Raw genomic sequence first — 17,241 nt, 5'->3', positions numbered from 1 at the left:
AGTGCCTAGCTGCCTCCTGTCAGCAAGGTATGCCGGGTCATTCTGTGGTGCATGTAACCATTGGTTAATCACCTTGAGATGCGCCGCCCAATAATACAGTTCTAGGTTCGGGAGCGCAATACCTCCACTGTACCAGTCTCTGTTCATCTTCGCTTGAGCGACCCTAGCCGGCCGGTCTCCCCATAGTAGGCCTGACAACTGCCCTGATACCTGCCTAAAAAAGGACGGCGGGACCATCGCGGGTGTATTTTCCAAGACGTAAAGGAAACGGGGCAGCGCCATCATCTTGAAGAGCGCCGCCCTGCCCAATAACGTTAACGGGATGGTCTTCCAGTGCCGGACATCCGCTTTTAGTCTGTCCAGCAGTGGCTTCAAGTTCCGTTCCCGAAAGGCCACGTGGTCCTGGGTGATTTGTATCCCTAAGTACCTGAAGGAGGCGGTCTCCAGTAACAGAGGACATTCCCCGTGCAAGTGCGGCGGAGTCCCATGCAACATGTAGAGCACTGATTTCGCCCAGTTGATTTTATATCCTGAGGCTACACCATGTCGTTCACACAGCGCCAGTAATACCGGAATTCCCTCTGCCGGGTCAGTCAGGTATACCAACATATCGTCAGCGTACAGTGACACTCTATCTTCCCAGTCGCCACCCCAATCTATTCCTCGCAGTAGTCGGGTGGTTCTAATGACCGTGGCTAACGGCTCCAGCACTAAGGCAAACAGTAGCGGCGAGAGCGGGCAGCCTTGTCTCGTGCCCCTTGCTATCGGAATGTCTCTCGAGATGTGGCCATTTGCCGTCACTCGCGCCACCGGGTCGCTGTACAATAGCTTGATCCACGCTACGAATTTCGGGCCAAAGCCCATATGTTGTAGGACCGCAAAGAGATACCGCCATTCTACCAAATCAAACGCCATTTTGGCGTCCAGCGAGAGGATCGCGGTAGGTTCAGTCAGGAATGGGGCTCTTGCCAGCACTCCGTGCAGGCGTCGGAGATTCATTGCCGTACTTCTAGGAGGCATGAACCCCGACTGGTCCGGGTGTATTAGATGTGTTAGGTGCGGCAACAACCGGGTGGCCAGTAGTTTCGCCAGTATTTTACTTTCGGCGTTGAGGAGGGAAATCGGCCGATAGGAACCGCATTCCTCAGGTGGCTTGCCAGGCTTTGGGATAGCCACGATGGTTGCCATGCGCTGGTCAAACGGCAGCTGTCCCCTATCCAGACTTTCCACAAACATGTGAAGCATGGGCGGAGCTAATGTCTCCGACATGGCCTTGTACCATTCGATCGGTATTCCATTGGGGCCTAAGGCTTTCCCTGAGTGCAGCGCTGCGATGGCCAACTGCAGTTCCTCAGTAGTGAGGTCTGCCTCTAGTTCCTCCATCCTGTCCTGAGACAGTGCACGGGTGGGTACTCCCGCCAGAGCCGTCTCCGTCATTTCCCGCGTCACATCCATTTCAGGGGCATACACTGTTTGAAAATGATCAGCAAGCAGTTCGACTATCAGTGAGGGGCGAGTTTGCATTCCCCCTTTCGGGTCTCTCAGTCACAGAATCGACCTCTGCCCCTCCCGTTTCTTTTCCAGCCACGCTAGGAGTTTGCTGGCCTTGTCCCCTATATCATATATTCTGTGCGCTGTGGCCGCCACATTTTCTACCACCCTCTGGCGTAAAAAATCAGTATGGCGTCGCTGACACAGTTGAAGTGTGTGCAGCGTGGCATCTGTCGGAGTAGCCATGTGATCATCGTTGGCCTTAGTGAGTTCGTCCTCTAGGTGTATCCGTTCTTGTTCCTGAGTGCGCTTATGTCTCGTTATGGCGGAAACAGCTTGTCCCCGGAGCACCGTTTTGTAGGCCTCCCAGAGGATTGAAGGAGAGGAGACAGAGCCTTCGTTCTCCGTGAGGTAACATCTGGTAGTTGTCTTAAGTGTTTTGGTCACCTGGGGCACTTTAAGATATCCCGGGTATATCGGGTAAATGCGTTTTCGGGACCGTTCCGGGTTAGAAAGAGTCAGTGCCAACGGGGAGTGATCCGAGACACCTCTCGGTCCAATCCGTACGTCCTCGACCGCCAGTAGTCCGTGGCCTAACGCCAGTAAGTAGTCGATCCTTGAGAGACTATGATGGACCGCTGAGTGGTAAGTGTATTGTTGGGCTGTCGGTGGAAGCTTCTCCAAAGGTCTATCAGGCCCTGTGCTTCGAGGAAGTCAGTCAGTCGGGACGGCCCGGGAGCCTGAGCTCTTACCGGGAATCTATCCAAGGTATTGTGTGCCACTGCATTAAAATCCCCTCCCACTATGAGATCCCCCTCCGGGAGGTCCAGCAGAAATTTCCCCAGTTCCGGGAGTGCAACTGCATGCAGAGCCGGTGGTATATAAACCGACACCACATTTAGTGGCCTCCCCTCCCATTGTCCAAGAGCGGCCGCAAAGCGCCCCTGCGTGTCTATTCTCGTGTTTTGAACTATGTATCTGGAGGATCGGTGCATTAGGATCCCTGTACCACGAGACCCCCTAGTAAAGTCTGAGTGAGCAATCATACGGTAACCTTTCCTGTCGAGGGCTCGTGTGGCAGTGCCAGCTAGGTGTGTTTCTTGTAGCAGAACTATGTTTCTTGTAGCAGAACTAGGGCCGGGTTAAGTCTCTTTATACTTTGCAACACTAAGCCTCGCTTGATCTTATCCCCCAGGCCCCTCACATTCCATGACAAAAGTTGTAAAGGTGCCACCGGTCCCGACCCCGGGTCCGCCCCCCCTACGTCATTCCGAGTAGTGTGTGCCATAGTTTCTGCGGTGAAGAGTGTCTATGCGTCATCGTGAAAATAGTGTGGGAGAGTGCCTGGAGCTCGCCATGCTGTGTACGTGTGCTTTGCCAATCCAATTCTGACCTGTGAAACATCCTAAAAAACATACAAACCCCCCTACCCCCAACTCCCCCCCTGCTACACGGACTCAGAACTGCCCGCCCCCTAAACTCAGCAGAGTGCCTAACCCGAACCCAAAACACAGTACTTGCTCGTTGGGGTGAAGGACTCTCCGGAGTCTGCGGTCCTCCATCATGTCCACGGAGGTCCTCCGCCCAGTATCCTTGGCTGCCCACCCAATCAAAGTTTTAGTTAGTCTGCCATTATTGACCTGGGAAGTCATTGTTCTTCGTTGTCCTCACGTTCTCGAACCTCGCTCAGGGGTGAATGCTGTGCCGAGTCTCCCTCAGACGCCTGGGAACTCGGTCGCATACCATTATTGCGGTGCTTGTTCGGTCTGTTGGAGCGGCGAGGCAGGCCCGTTGTTCTCCAGCCCTCCAGCCAGTCGTGTGGCGCCTCCGGAGTATCGAAGAACCACGTTTTATTGTCCGCCACTACCCTCAATTTGGCCGGGAAGAGCATTGCGTAAGGAAGTTCTCTCGCTCTAAGTTCTTTTTTCACTTCAAAGAATGTCCTTCTCCTGCGTGCGACCTCAGCCGTGTAGTCCGGAAAGAACGCTAGTGTGGAGTTTTGGACTTTAATAGGGGGTGAGTTTCTTGCCGCTTGTAGAATCGCGTCCCTGTCCCTAAAATTGAAGAGGCGGGCAATGATCGGTCGTGGGCTACTCCCGTTTTCGGGCGACCCCCTGGGACTCGGTGTGCTCTTTCTACTGAGAAAAAGGCGGAAAGACCCTTGGGCTTAAGTTCTTGCTGGATCAGCTCCTCCACATACAGGTCCATCGCCCCAGTGTCTTCCGATTCTGGAACCCCTATTATGCGGATGTTGTTCCGTCTCGAGCGCCCTTCCTGCTCGTCCAACTTTTCACGCAAGTCTCTGTTTTCTTTCGAGATCCGTTCCATACTGATTTGCAGCTCTGAGACATCCTCCACTAACGACTTGGTTACAACCTCCATCGAGTTCACTTTTTCGGACATTTTGTGGAAGTCCGCTCTTATCAGTGTGATTTCTGTTGAGATCGACCCCACTGTCATCTGAACCTGCGCCAGGGCTCGCATCACGTCCTCGAGGGTCGCTTTCTTCCCCCCTGCTGAGTCGACTGTTTTGCTCGCCTGCATCTTCGCGTCTTTCGGGGAGGACGTCGTCTTGTCGTATGCATATTTCTCAAGTCTCGACTGCGTGTTGCCACCCCGGCTTCTGCCGCGGTGTTGGTATATAGGCGAGTGGTGGCTGTGCACGATGCGTCCAAGGAGCCGATTCCAGCTGAGAGTGTTCCCGGCGTGTGCCTGCTGCTTCCAAGATGGAAAGGATGTCGGTACTCCTTCCGCCTGGCCGGATTCCGACAGGCGTTACTTATGGTACCTTCCGCTCACTATGTGCAGACTGTCGGTGGGTCTCACGGTCCTGGCCTTGTCACAGTGTGGCCCGCTCGGGATATTCCCCTTCTCTGTCGACCTGGCGCAGTTGCACTTCGGTCTGGTGTTTCTGGCCGCACCTCCCCTCAGACAGCTCTCTCACCGTGTTCTCACTCTGCAACAGTTGTTCGGCGTAGCCCCCGGTAGGTCTTGTCCTCAGCTGGGTCTACTGTTGGCCTCTGCATGAAGGTGCCCACCATCCGGTGTTGTAGCCGGGAGAACAGTGCCCCTCAGCAGCCTCGCTTGGCGGTGACTCCACCAGTGATGCGGCTCACTCTCCCACTGGGCTAGGAACAGGCGCTGTGTGCAATCTGTGGGTTGTGGGGTCCCTGACCTTGGGGTCTGCACCGGGACTCGGTTTCTGGACTACGGCGAATGGGCCGGTGACGTGCCTCGGCGCATTATAGAATGTCCCTGCGCCACTGTTTTAAGGTGCAGCGCACCCTCGCTCCAGGTGTCCCGTGATCCGGGCAAGGACCCCAGTCTGCCCCCACGCTGTCTGTAGGGTGCCGCGCCGGGGTAGGTGTCTCACTCGCAGCTCCGCGCCCCTGGTGTATGGGTGCCTGGGTCTAAAATGGCGGGCCCGAGTTCTGATGTGGCTGGGTCTTCTGCCTCCGCCCCGCGATCTAAGGAAGGTCCCTGGTGTGCGCCGGGTCGCCACGGATATCAGCCAGCCTCCCGGCCACAAGTACCTGGGTCTCAGCGCCGTCGGACACACCCCGCAGTCGGAGCTCCACCACCAGCGGTCACTTCCGGTGCCTTTGCGCCCAGTCCTCAGCACTTCCTGTCGGGTCCCGGATCACACCACTTCCCTGCTTCTGCTCCGCTCCGTGGCCTGAGCGGGTCGAACGGTGATCTCCGCTTCCCTCAGGCGGATTCTCTCCGTTGTTTTTGCCGGGTGTGCCGCCCGGTCCTGGGCTTCGGTACCTTCCCGCTGGGAATCTGTAGTCGACGGATTATTGATCGGATTTGCGAGGAGGCCGCTCTAACCTCGGAGCTCTCCCTCTACGCCGCCATCACCGGCTGCTAGCCACGCCCCCCTCGATCAGTGTTTTTGGCATTAGAGTTAAGGACATTAATTTAGGGCCAGATAGGGTCCTTTTTAGGTCGAGCCTAGTGCAGCACACATGCACTGTCTACAAGGCTTCTTGAATCTACTCTGTGTGGGTGTGACTCCTCCACCGCATTGGATTGGCTTTTGTGTGTGGTTCAAGGTTCAAACAAGCTTTATTCCATTTCAAAAATCAAAATCATAAAAGCGCATAATATCAAAACACATTTTACAATGTACACAATCGATAAAAACTTGATCAAGAGTGTCGCAGTTAAAAGTATAAATTCATATAGTTTATGGAAGGCCCATATCACCTGCGAATCGCTTAAAAACATTTATACAATTAAGACAGGTTATATTACTAAAACATCACAATTGTGTTCCGAAATTTAATCGCAAGTTTCAAAAAGCTGGATACTGCATGAATATCGTGATCTTCTTCTAACTATTGCAGCTTGACAAAGGCTAATGTACAAGTTCGAATCCCCCATGCCCTGAGGACAGGTAACAAAAAAGCCCTTCGAGGTGGCTGATAAAATGTACAAAACAGCACACAATGGATGTTCGATTGGTAAGAAGTGTCGTCACAGGGGCATACGAGATTCTCCATGGACCAATTGTTACAAAGGGGGAAAGTAATCAGACGAAAAAAAAGTGCCAAGCCTAAAGCGAGTCAACAGCATACAAGCGTAGGGGCTTGACACAGAAAAAAAGAGACTTTTGTAGCCCCTCATGAGAGGTAATTTGCTGATATCTAAGGATGTTTATTTCCCCTTTTTCAAAACGCCACCTAGCACTCGCTAAGTGGTCAAGAACCATCTTTTTCAGCGAGCCCCTCGATACCACCTCCATACTAGTTGGTCTGGCAAAGAAATCCGGGTGTTCTATCTCATTAAGCATATTTCTTACATAGGATAGCCATTTGACGCTGGCTACTCCATCTATGGAAAGACAATCATTAATTAAATCTCGGTTTAATGAGGCCTCACGTGTAACCCAAACCTTGTGCCAGAGAAGTATGGGGGAAATCCTTATGATGTCTGAGATGTATGGGAGACCAGCTTCTATGTGTAGCATGTACGTGGAAGTTGATTTGGGAACGTCCAATAGATGGCAAATGAACTGATTTTCGCAGCGTTGTATCGTCTGAGCGTTTTCCGTCCCCCACAGACCAGCACCGTATGTAGCTGTTGAAACACATTTAGCTTTGTAAGTGTGTATTAGTTCTTTAGCTGGTTTCCCCCCTAATTTGGCCGCGAAATTACTCAAGGCTCCAATGGTGCGTGTAAAAGCTAATTGTCTAGCGGTCACTGCTGCTTGCCAACTTCCCCTCCTGTCGAAGTTTACACCTAGGTAAGAGAACCTATCCGTGGTTTCAATTCTCTTACCATCGAGAAAAATTGGACAGGGCACCCTCTTTGTCCCTTGCCCACAGGACATAGTATAGGTTTTTGATATGTTAACTCTTAGGCCTCTGTCCCTCATAAAAATGGTGAATTTATCCACGGTCCTCTGTGGTCCTAATCTAGTCCGCGACATTAAAGCCGCGTCGTCGGCGTATAATAGTATTGGTACTGGGGACCCGCTAATAGTGGGGTAATCGTGCTGTGAGTCCCTGAGATATTGTCTGATGGAATTGACATATAGGGTGAATAATAGGGGTGCTAAAATGCACCCCTGTCTGACCCCCCTCTGTATAGGGAATTTGGCTGAGCACTCCCCCATACGGCCGTACCTCATCCTTGCTCCTGCACCCCTGTTTAGTTCTTTAATAAAGGCCAGAATTTGACTATCAATGCCCATATCAATGAGTGTTTCCCATAATAATTCATGATCTACGCAGTCAAAAGCGGAGCTTAAATCAATAAAGGTAATGAAAAGTTTTCCGCTCTTTGCCTGGGTATATTTAGAGATAAGGAGGGCCAAGTTTAAACACTGTTCCACGGTCGCTTTGCCTGATCTGAAACCATACTGTGGGTTTGAGATGACATGGTTTTCCTCCCCCAGATTTGGATCCTGTTTAGGATGATCCGGCCTGCCACCTTCATCAATGCGTCCAAGAGTGAGATTGGCCGGTAGCAGGTGGGGTCGTTCCGGTCCCATTTTTTAAAGATGGGGACGACTATGGCATCAGGCCAGGAGGATATAAAGCCATGTTGATTAGCCTTGTTTAACACGTTCGTAATCATGGGGGCCCAAATGTCTAACTCGGCCTTATAAACGTCGATTGGGACGCTGTCCGGGCCCGGTGCCTTGCCCGATGGACTATCTTTTATAGCTTTGGTCACCTCCTGGCAGCTAAAGGTTATGTCAAGGGGAAATGGGCTAGGTTGGTTACAGTCATTAAGACTAGCCGTGCTGTCGCTAGGGGCATTCACGGTGTCGCCAGGAGTGGCTCTATCATAAAGATGTTTAAAGTGAGTCACCCAGGTATCCCCAGTTATCGCTATATCTATGAAATCAGCCTCTTGACTTTGTAAGTAGGGGGCATTTACCACCTTCCAAAAGGCCGTGTTATTTCTACTATGCGATGCCTCTTGTAAGGCCACCCAAGCTTCTATCTTCAGTGTGGCTTTTCTGGTCTTAATCGTCTTTATATACGTCTTTCTGGCTTGCCGAATAAGCTCAGGGTTTCTTGGTATTGCCTGCAGAATCTTTTTAAGGGCTGTTAATGCTTTAGTACACTTGCGGTCAAACCACCTGTGAGCTTTATTTGGCTCAGCCCGGTGTTCTCTGGTCAGTAGGGTTTTTGCGGTAACTTGTATTTTAGAAAAGGAGGCCATAATTTTTCTGGGTCCTCATCTTGTGCCAGGCAAGTGGACATATCTTCAAAGGATATTGAGAGTAATTTTCTCAGAAACCCTAGTGGCTCCACCTTATCCCATTTAATTGTAGAGCCATTTTTGGATGCCAATTTAATCTTTGGTATATAAAGTGAATTATCCACTACGGTTCATCTATGCCCTTTGATTTTTAATGTAAAGGATATAGGGTAGTGGTCGCTAAACAGGGCCTGACCCGTTTCCCAAGTTCCTATTAACCCAGCATGGGCTGTGGATATTAGTGTGAAGTCAATTATAGAATTGCTCCCTCTCCCATTAAAAGTTGGCTGGAACAAAATACTCGGGCTACATAGCTCATTTACAAAGGACAGATTAAAAAGAAAGAGGATATTATTAAGGGTACTGCCAAGTTTTGTGTGGGTGAAGTGAGTGGGACTATCTTCCCTATGCTCAGGCCGTAAATGCCCGTGGAGCAGTGAGGGCATATAGTACAGTTAAAATCCCCCACCCAGATCATAACCTTCTCTCCTACCGACTGATCCTTTAGAGTAGTTAAGCTAGACAAGAGCTTATTAATTATGATCTCTATCATGTGAGGTGGCACATTATTGTAAAAATTTACTATGATCATATTGTTTAAATGGCCCCAATTAATCATCAGGATGTGATAGAAATCGGTGGTCAGAAACTTGAGTACTTTAATGTCCCCTGTTGTGGAGACATATGTGCTCAAACCCCCTATGTTTCGTCCCTGTACGCTTGCCATAGCTGGGATATGAAAAGTTTGGAACCCAATTATGTGTAGTTCCTCTATTGACCAGGTTTCCTGTAAGCAGATTATACTGTGTTCAGTGACAACGTCTAACCAGGGTTGCTGGGACACTTTACTTGCCAAACCAGCGACTTTCCACGAGAGAAGGCTGTGAGTAGAATCCATCCGCTTAAGGCGTATGTTCTCTCGGGTAAGGCTTTCTCTGTCTCCCTTAGGTGAAAAAGGGGCCATTAGGGCCTGGGGTTCTAATAAAAATTGCGGAGCCACGAGCATATCAACCGCTGGAGTCACTCTCTGTTGGTGTCTAACTGCTACTGCCTTCTTCCTGGCAACGTCGTTTAAGTACTTTGAGTCCCCTTCCAACTTCAGCGCTACATTCCTCATTTGCTGATTTGACACTGTGGACGCTGTTGGCGGCGGAGTAACAGATTTTAATGGATACTCCGCCGAAATGGTATTCAGGTGTCAATCTAGATCATCCAACCCCGAAAAAACGTTATAACGGTTGGCCAAAGGAATTGGCCAATAAGGGGTGTGAGGGAGTTGCTGTATACTGTCACCCCGGTGGTTAATGGGCCTTTCTACGTGCCTGAATACAGGATAAGTAAGTCTCTGTGGGTTTATGTTCATAGGATGAGGAGCGTGGGCAGTATGTTTAGATTTAGTAGAAGAAACACGGGGACCATAAGGAGCCATCAAAGACTGAGGATAAAAGTAGCTCAGGACTCGAGACGATATGCCTCTACCTCCCCGCTCCAGATACTAATCAGCGATATGCGTTACCACCCTCCGATCTCTAAAATTAATAATAATTACGTCCGCATTAATGTCTTTGGGTCTCTGTCCCACCCAAGACAGTCTTCTCACGTGCGCTATTTCTCCATCTATGTTGGGGGGGGGGGAGTGGCCTATTGTGTCTGAGCCAGAGGACGACTTTGTTCTTTAATTCTAAGTAGCCTTCCCTCTTCCCTTGTGTGAGCTCTGGGACCCCCGTAAGCACTATGACGTATGGGGCCGCCTCTAGAGGCAAGTCTATGTGACATCCTATTCTTTTTGTGGCCTTATCTAAGGGGTGGGTCTTGTCGGAGGTTAAATCATTAATAAGTGGTTGTGGTTTAGGAGTGTAGCTGGCTGGTCCTCTACCCCTTATCTCCTTGGCCCCTGTTACTTCTTTCTCAACCACCTTACTAGGCTTTTTAGAGCAGGATGGAGTATCCCCTGTGGTAGGATTGCTGTTGGGCTTCTGCCCACCGCACGTGTGGTTAGGTTAATGGGCTGCTAGATCCTTTAGCAGTTTAGTATTTAATATGGTTACTTCCTCTAAAGTATTCAGTTGGTCTCCCATCCTTTTTACCCTCTCAAATAATGGAAGAAGTAAGGATCTAACTAGATGTTCTATATTCTCCACTGTACACTGCTTAGGGGCGGGTTTGATGGTTTTGGATTTGGGCGGATTCTTTGTTCCCTGAAAGTTTGGGTCAACTGGGGGCACATTTTTCTGATTTCCTGACATAGTTTGATCTGTGCGGGGACTTATGCAAGTTCTAGTTGCTTTAGTTCGCCTACCCCGGTGAAAGTTCCCCCCCTCTTCCTCTCCAATGGTGCTCCTTGCCCTAATAGTTTTTGTGGAGCTTTACTCTTTTTGTTCATGGGGGTGGGGTTAGGCAGCTGTAACAATGAGGGCTCCTCCAAGGAAAAGTCCAACGAGGGGTCCAAATTAATGACGTCGCGGTACTCCCTCCTAGTTGGCTCTTGAGATGGTGATTGTAAGGTGTCCTGGTGTAATAATGGGATACTAATATCTGTAATAGAAGTATCCTCATTACTCTGTGTACTTTGTTTAGTTTGTATAGGGGGGGAGGTTATCAGTATTATTGAACCCAGAGATGAGCGCTTGTTTTGTTGGAACTCTAACGACAAATGGCTCTCGGCAACTGAGATTTCATGCTCCAGTGTCGAGACAGCCTTAGTTACAAACGCGTCCAATGTCCCTCTAAGACTCCCCCCACCTGGGTTTTCTTTACCTTACCGAGTTTAGTAGTCATTGTCTAGGAGATAGTTAAAATATGCCAAAGTTGTTAATTCACAAATGGGGCATAGAATATTGTTGCTATAACCGGTATGACACATTCACCCACAAACACCATGATCCATTTCCAAAATTGAATCAAATACAAGACCTCTTGCTGCCCTTTAGTCCCGGCTGTTGATTCCAAAGGGGGTGGCCCAGCCCTTCCTTGTCCGGGCTTGGACGGGCGTAGACGGGCTGGCCCTTGGCCCGGGCTTCGCTGGTGGAGGCGTGGCTAAATAGAGAGGGGAGGGTGGTGAGCGGGAAGAGGACCAGCTGCGTCCAATGACGCGCACTGCGTTCTGGTCCTCGCAGTCCCGCTGCCTCACGGTGTAGTTCTCCTCTTCTTCTTCAGCCCAATTCGGCGAAGCAGTGTGTAAGCCAAAAGTCAATCCAAGGCACCCCCTTTCCAGATAGTCAAACAAGCAGAGAGGGTATCAGCACATCTGAGACGGCTACGAGCGGGTCCCGCGGACCTGGGGGCCGCGAGCCGTAATATGCTGATGGGAGGGGGTGGCGGGAAGAGGACCAGCTGCGTCCAATGACGTGCACTGCGTTCTAGTCCTCGCAGTCCCGCTGCCTCACGGTGTAGTTCCTCTCTTCTTCTTCAGCCCGATTCGGCAGAGCAGTGTATAAGCCAAAAGTCAATCCAAGGCACCCCCCTGCCAGATAGTCAAACAAACGGAGAGGGTATCAGCACTTCTGAGACGGCTACGTGCGTGTGTCTTTTTAGAATCAAAGCCTGCAAATGAAAGGTTCACTCCCACTGTCTTTTGCCGTGGGATCAAGCAGCGGCGCACAGGACGGCAGCTGCAGTGCCTCCTTGTCTCGGTGTGCCCGCCCCCACCACTCCCCTTTGTGTCCCTGTGCCAATTACAATAAAAAAATACTTTGTATTGTTTGTTATTTTTAATTCAACTTATCAGTAAGTATTACAATAAATTATTTTTTCATAAGCATACTTTCTTAAAATGAGGAGTGCACGGTTGGAAGATGGTGACTAATCTCCCATTGACCTTGCTTGCTCCAGGACCCTGTTTTAGCTGAGAAGGGCAAGTTCCTCATTGTTCACAACACATTGCTAGGCAGCGCTTTTCTGGGGCTGGGTGCAAATTTGAAAGCTGCTTTCTTGTTTAACTTGCCGCCTGCAATGGGTCATCTGCTGTCTGAAGCCAGGGTAAAGTGCCTGCCTTCAGGGCCTCTAAAGTACCCAGGTCGGCTGGTGACTTGCCTGCTGTCTGCCCTACTTCTGCATGATTGGCACTCTATGCAAACCGCACACGCATGCAACTCTGCATGGGACAACACCTGGTGGCCCTCAGCCCTCCAAGAAACCTCCCACTCCCAATGACCACGCACGAAACCTCAGTATCATCCTCAACTCCTCCCTCGCCATGAACCTCCAAGTCAATGCCGTCACCTCCACCAGCTTCAACTGCCTGCGCATCCTCCGCAAAACCTTCAAATGGATCCCCCCCCACCACCTCCCCCCCCCCCGACTGCACGCTCTCATAACCAGCATTCTTGACTACGGCAACACCCTGTATGCCGGAATCAACAGAACTCTACTACACAGACTCCACACCATCCAGAACGCCGCTGCCAGACTTGTCCTCGGGACTCCACATCACGAACACATGACCCAACACCTGCAAGACCTCCACTGGCTCCCCGCCGAGAAGAGGGTCGCTTTCAAACTCCTCACCCACGCCTACAAATCCCTCAACAACATCGGACCCAAATACCTCAACAAGAGAGTATACTTCCACGTACCCAAGAGGAACCCCCGCTCTGCCGTCCTAGCCCTGGCAGAAGTCCCCCGCATCCGCAGAAACAGAACATGCGGGAGAGCCTTCTACATCGCAGCCAAGACCTGGAACTAGCTCCCCATGAACATCAGACGCTCCCAAACCCTGCACGTCTTCAGGAAGGACCTCAAGCCCTAGCTCTTCAACTGATGGAGCTGCTCCCGCCCGCCCCCAGCGCCTTGAGACCCTCACGGAAGAATAGAGCACTTCATAACCCGATTGATTGATTAACATGTTTTATCAATGAGAACTAGTCTATCAAGACGTGGTGAGAAGACTCAAAAGCTGTGTGATGTTACCAGAAGGAAGAAATCTTCTTTCTTAATGAAGCCCTCACCCACCAACCTAGTTGGTGGCATGCTTCATCATCGGCCCACCTGGTGACACAGAGTGTGTCCCTGGTGTGCTACAACGCCTGTGTTACAGCGGAGCGGGTATACTTGCTGAGTGCGCGGTGTGGGTGACGTGAAAAGTGAGATTTAAAAACTGTCCATTGGTCCCAAAAAGTTATTTTAATGATTGGGCCTCTGGCAGGGTTAAAATGCAGGGCAGCACATGTAGGTGGAGTAGTGTTTAAGAAATTCCTACATCCTGTGAGCGGTCTACATGTTTCAGCTAGGCCTCTTATATAAACTGGCTTTCCTCAGGACCTAAAAAATGTGAAGCGTATGATCTATACTTACTCTAGTGAATAGGTCAAAATACGTGTAGCACACGCTAAGGTGCTTTTATGTGTGAGAAGGCAGTTCCTCCTCAAATCATTCCTTTACATACAACATAAAACAAAAAACAAACAAACACACAGATAGGTAGTTTTAGGCACAATGGCCAAATTACATCAATGATAAAAAGCCGTAGTGTTAGTGATCATCACGATAAAAGACGGCTCAGTGGAAACGTCGCAATAATCGTTGGTGAAGACTACCGGTCATATGTGCTATAGTGTGTGGAAAAGCACATGATATGCGAGAAAAGAAGAAGGAATTATTCTCACAATAGCGATTAGCAAAGAGTGCCCCATGAGATTCCGGCAGAGGTACTGGCACTGTGGTGGGAAAAAAGGGAAAAGGGGTGGGGGCATGGTAGCCCTTGTAAAACCTAAAGGCAAAATGTCTTACCCAGTTCATTGCTGGAGAGCTGTGCCTCGGGGTCTACTTACTACATGCATGCCCAGGACCTGTAAAATACACCTCTTGTCGCTGCTTCGGATCTCCGATGATAATGGAGCCGGGCGAGATCGATGTTTAAGTATCATCATGGTCATTCAGCTGTTGCTTGTTAGCCGGTGAATGTGAGTAGCCCCCCCCCCCCAACTCCCCCTAGCCCCCCCAGCCCCCCCCCCCCAAGCCCACGCAGATCGTACAGGCAGAACGACACGAAGGAATACCACTCGCGTGGTAAAGACGGACGTTGAAAGCATACGCGTGGAAAAGACCTTTTCGTGGTGAGTGACGCGTGGTAAACGTTATGCGGGGTAATTCCTTCGTAGTAAATGATGTTTCCCCCACACTCCACCCCTTTTCCCTTTTTTCCCACCACAGTGCCAGTACCTCTGCCGAAATCTCATAGGGCACTCTTTGCAAATCGCTATTGTGAGAGTAATTCCTTCTTCTTTTCTCACATATCATGTGCTTTTCCACACACTATAGCGCATATAACCGGTAGTCATCACCAAAGATTATCACGACGTTCCCACTGAGCCGTCTTTTATCGTGATCATCACTAACACTATCATTGATGTGATTTGGCCATTGTGACTTAAACTACCTATCTGTGTGTTTGTTTGTTTTTTGTTTTAGGTTGTATGTAAAGGAATGATTTGAGGAGGAACTGCCTTCTCACACATAAAAGCACCTTAGCGTGTGCTACACATATTTTGGCCTATATACTAGAGTAAGTATAGATCATTCACTTCACATTTTTTAGGTCCTGAGGAAAGCCAGTTTATATAAGAGCCCTGGCTGAAACATGTAGACCGCTCACAGGATGTAGGAGTTTCTTAAACATAACTCCACCTACATCCGCTGCCTTGCATTTTAACACTGCCAGAGGCCCAGTCATTAAAATTAACTTTTTGGGACCAATGGACAGTTTTAAAATCTCACTTTTCACGTCACCCGCACCGCACACTCTGCAAGTATACCCGCTCCGCTGTAACACAGGCATTGTAGCACACCAGGGACACACTCTGTGTCACCAGGTGGGCCCGATGATGAAGCATGCCACCAACTAGGATGGTGGGTGAGGGCTTCATTAAGAAAGAAGATTTCTTCCTTCTGGTAACATGACACAGCTTTTGAGTCTTCTCACCACGTCTTGACAGACTAGTTCTCATTGATAAAAGATAATTACCTAGGGGATATGAACTCGTTTTTATACATCCTCACTCTCCCTTTGATACTAATGATTGATTAACAGAACTGCTTCTAGGCACTGCGGTTGATCGGTAAGTCAATTTTAATATCGCCTGGGATATTGTATCTATTTTCCTGAATGCCCAACTCCAGAAACGTGGGTTGTACTTTTTCCAAACAATGTTTTAGTATACAAGGAAGCAGCAGCAATTTCCGTCAGGCAGCTTCTCTTGGCTTCCAGCCATCCACGTGGGAGAAAGTTTTGATTGCTGGCCTCAGACTTTTCAGAGTTAAGCTCTGTGTTTTTTTACAAAATATTTATTGTCTAGCACGCCTCTGTTTTATTATATAGTGCAAATGGAGCCCCTGGTTTTCATTCTTCACTACCCGCCTGCTGGGGGAAGTGGCAGCGTAGTTCAGATAGAACGGGTAAGAGGTGTAAGAATGAAAGAGGTGTGTGGTGTTTCATTATTATGTATATAATCAGCAGTGCTCTCTACCAGGACTTCTCACGTGCACCATCGCAGATCTCGTATCCTGCTACTTACTGCAGGCCTTCTATCTTGCCACACTTTGTGAATTAAGTTTTATTGTCTCTATAATGCGCTGCAAGGCTAAACACTTATTATGCAGTCCCGAAGGCAAGACCTATTGGCTATGCCAATGCTTGTTCAATGTCTGTTTCTAATTACGACCGTTTGTGATACCCGGCCCATTTAAAGCCCTGGTTGCAAGATCATTTCACGTCACTAAGGCTTGACTTTGTCAGTCCAAAGCATTTTTAGCTAGATCACTGTGCTCCGATATGTCAAGCTGATTTAATTGAACTGAACAAGTACTACAATTCCCACAAATGGGTGACCTTTTGCAAGAAACCCATTTACAGGAAAAGGGCATTATTGAGTCGTCTGCTAAGTACTAACTAACGTCGCTCCAACTATACCGAGGAACATGCAATCAGACACTATACTCAAAGAAAATTCGATCAAGCGGGGAAGGTTAGCCTTAAGGCGCTGCTGACGACTACCACCCACAGAAAACTTAGTAAGTAGAATCACAACAAGAAGTAGTTGTGATAACGAATATTACCACAAAGCCCAGTGCTGGGCAGCACAATGCTTTTACCTTCCTGGAATATCCAGTTAAGAGATAGAAGTAGTTTAAGGAGTCAGTTAGTTTATTTTACCACCCCAAGCCGGCCAGGCCGCTCCTTACCTGACAGCTACTCCCCTTTTCCGGGTTGCAAAAGTTAACCGGCGCAAGCCCCGGCAGATAGAAGCAGAGACCGGGATGGCCCGCCAGTAGAAGCAGGAGGGACGAAAGGCAAAGGCAGTTGTTGGTTGCCATGTTCCCCGCGAGTTTCACTAAGTTGATGTTTCTACCGAGGAGGCACTGCTGGCGCTGGAGCCTACGGTCGAGTCGCTTCCGGGTTTAGTTAGCAACAACTATCGCGCACGCGTATTAGCATCGAGCGAGTTTCTCAGGTGTCCCTAGGTAACATCAGAAACTAAAGCCGTGCTGCGACTGACCGGTTTTAGGAGAGGAAGGGGACGATGTATGTGTGAGAGTGAAGTCTGTAGAAGGCACAGAAGACAGCTGCCAAGCAGAAAGAGCGGGCGTAAACTGTCCTGTCAACTGAACGTAGGCTTACATTTTATTTACCTATTTTATTTAATGGGATTTTATATAGCGTGAACATTAACCGAAGGTGTCAGAGCGCTTTACAAAAGAACCAGTTACGTTACATAAGGACTTTAGATCACAAGAGTTACATAAGAGATATAAACAGAAAAAATTGCAAATGTACAAGTTGTAAAGTCAATCAAGGAAGAGATAGAAATAGATAAACTCTAAAAATCACATAGGAGTGGTCGTAAGGACAATGGTCTACTACTAGTGGTTAGAGTTATATATATACAATTGCAAATTCACTCAGGATTACATTTTAACAGCGATTAGGCTTGGACAATTATATATTACATATTCACAGAGCAGGAAATGCTTGCCATAGTTCAGCCAGGTGTTCAGGTGGTGTTACAAGGAAGGTGAAGTCCTTTAACTTGCCCAAGA

The 17,241-nt window shown here is 49.1% G+C and overlaps 1 protein-coding gene across 1 annotated transcript in view; it reads right to left on the bottom strand.

The window, feature by feature from the left end:
- The window catches only part of LOC144829455 (transmembrane 9 superfamily member 2-like), a 1,692,131-nt gene extending 1,675,511 nt beyond the window's left edge, over positions 1-16,620 (bottom strand). The window contains exon 1 of the mRNA XM_078688619.1: positions 16,387-16,620. Within this exon, the coding sequence (XP_078544745.1) occupies positions 16,387-16,518 (132 nt within the window). The 5' untranslated portion in view covers positions 16,519-16,620. The remainder of the gene's footprint in view (positions 1-16,386) is intronic.
- Between the last annotated feature and the right edge of the window lie 621 nt (positions 16,621-17,241).

This window comes from Lissotriton helveticus, chromosome 4_1 (assembly GCF_964261635.1).
Source record: "Lissotriton helveticus chromosome 4_1, aLisHel1.1, whole genome shotgun sequence".
In the NCBI taxonomy this organism is placed as follows: Eukaryota; Metazoa; Chordata; class Amphibia; order Caudata; family Salamandridae; genus Lissotriton; species Lissotriton helveticus.
This window is presented reverse-complemented; position numbering and strand designations above follow the sequence as displayed.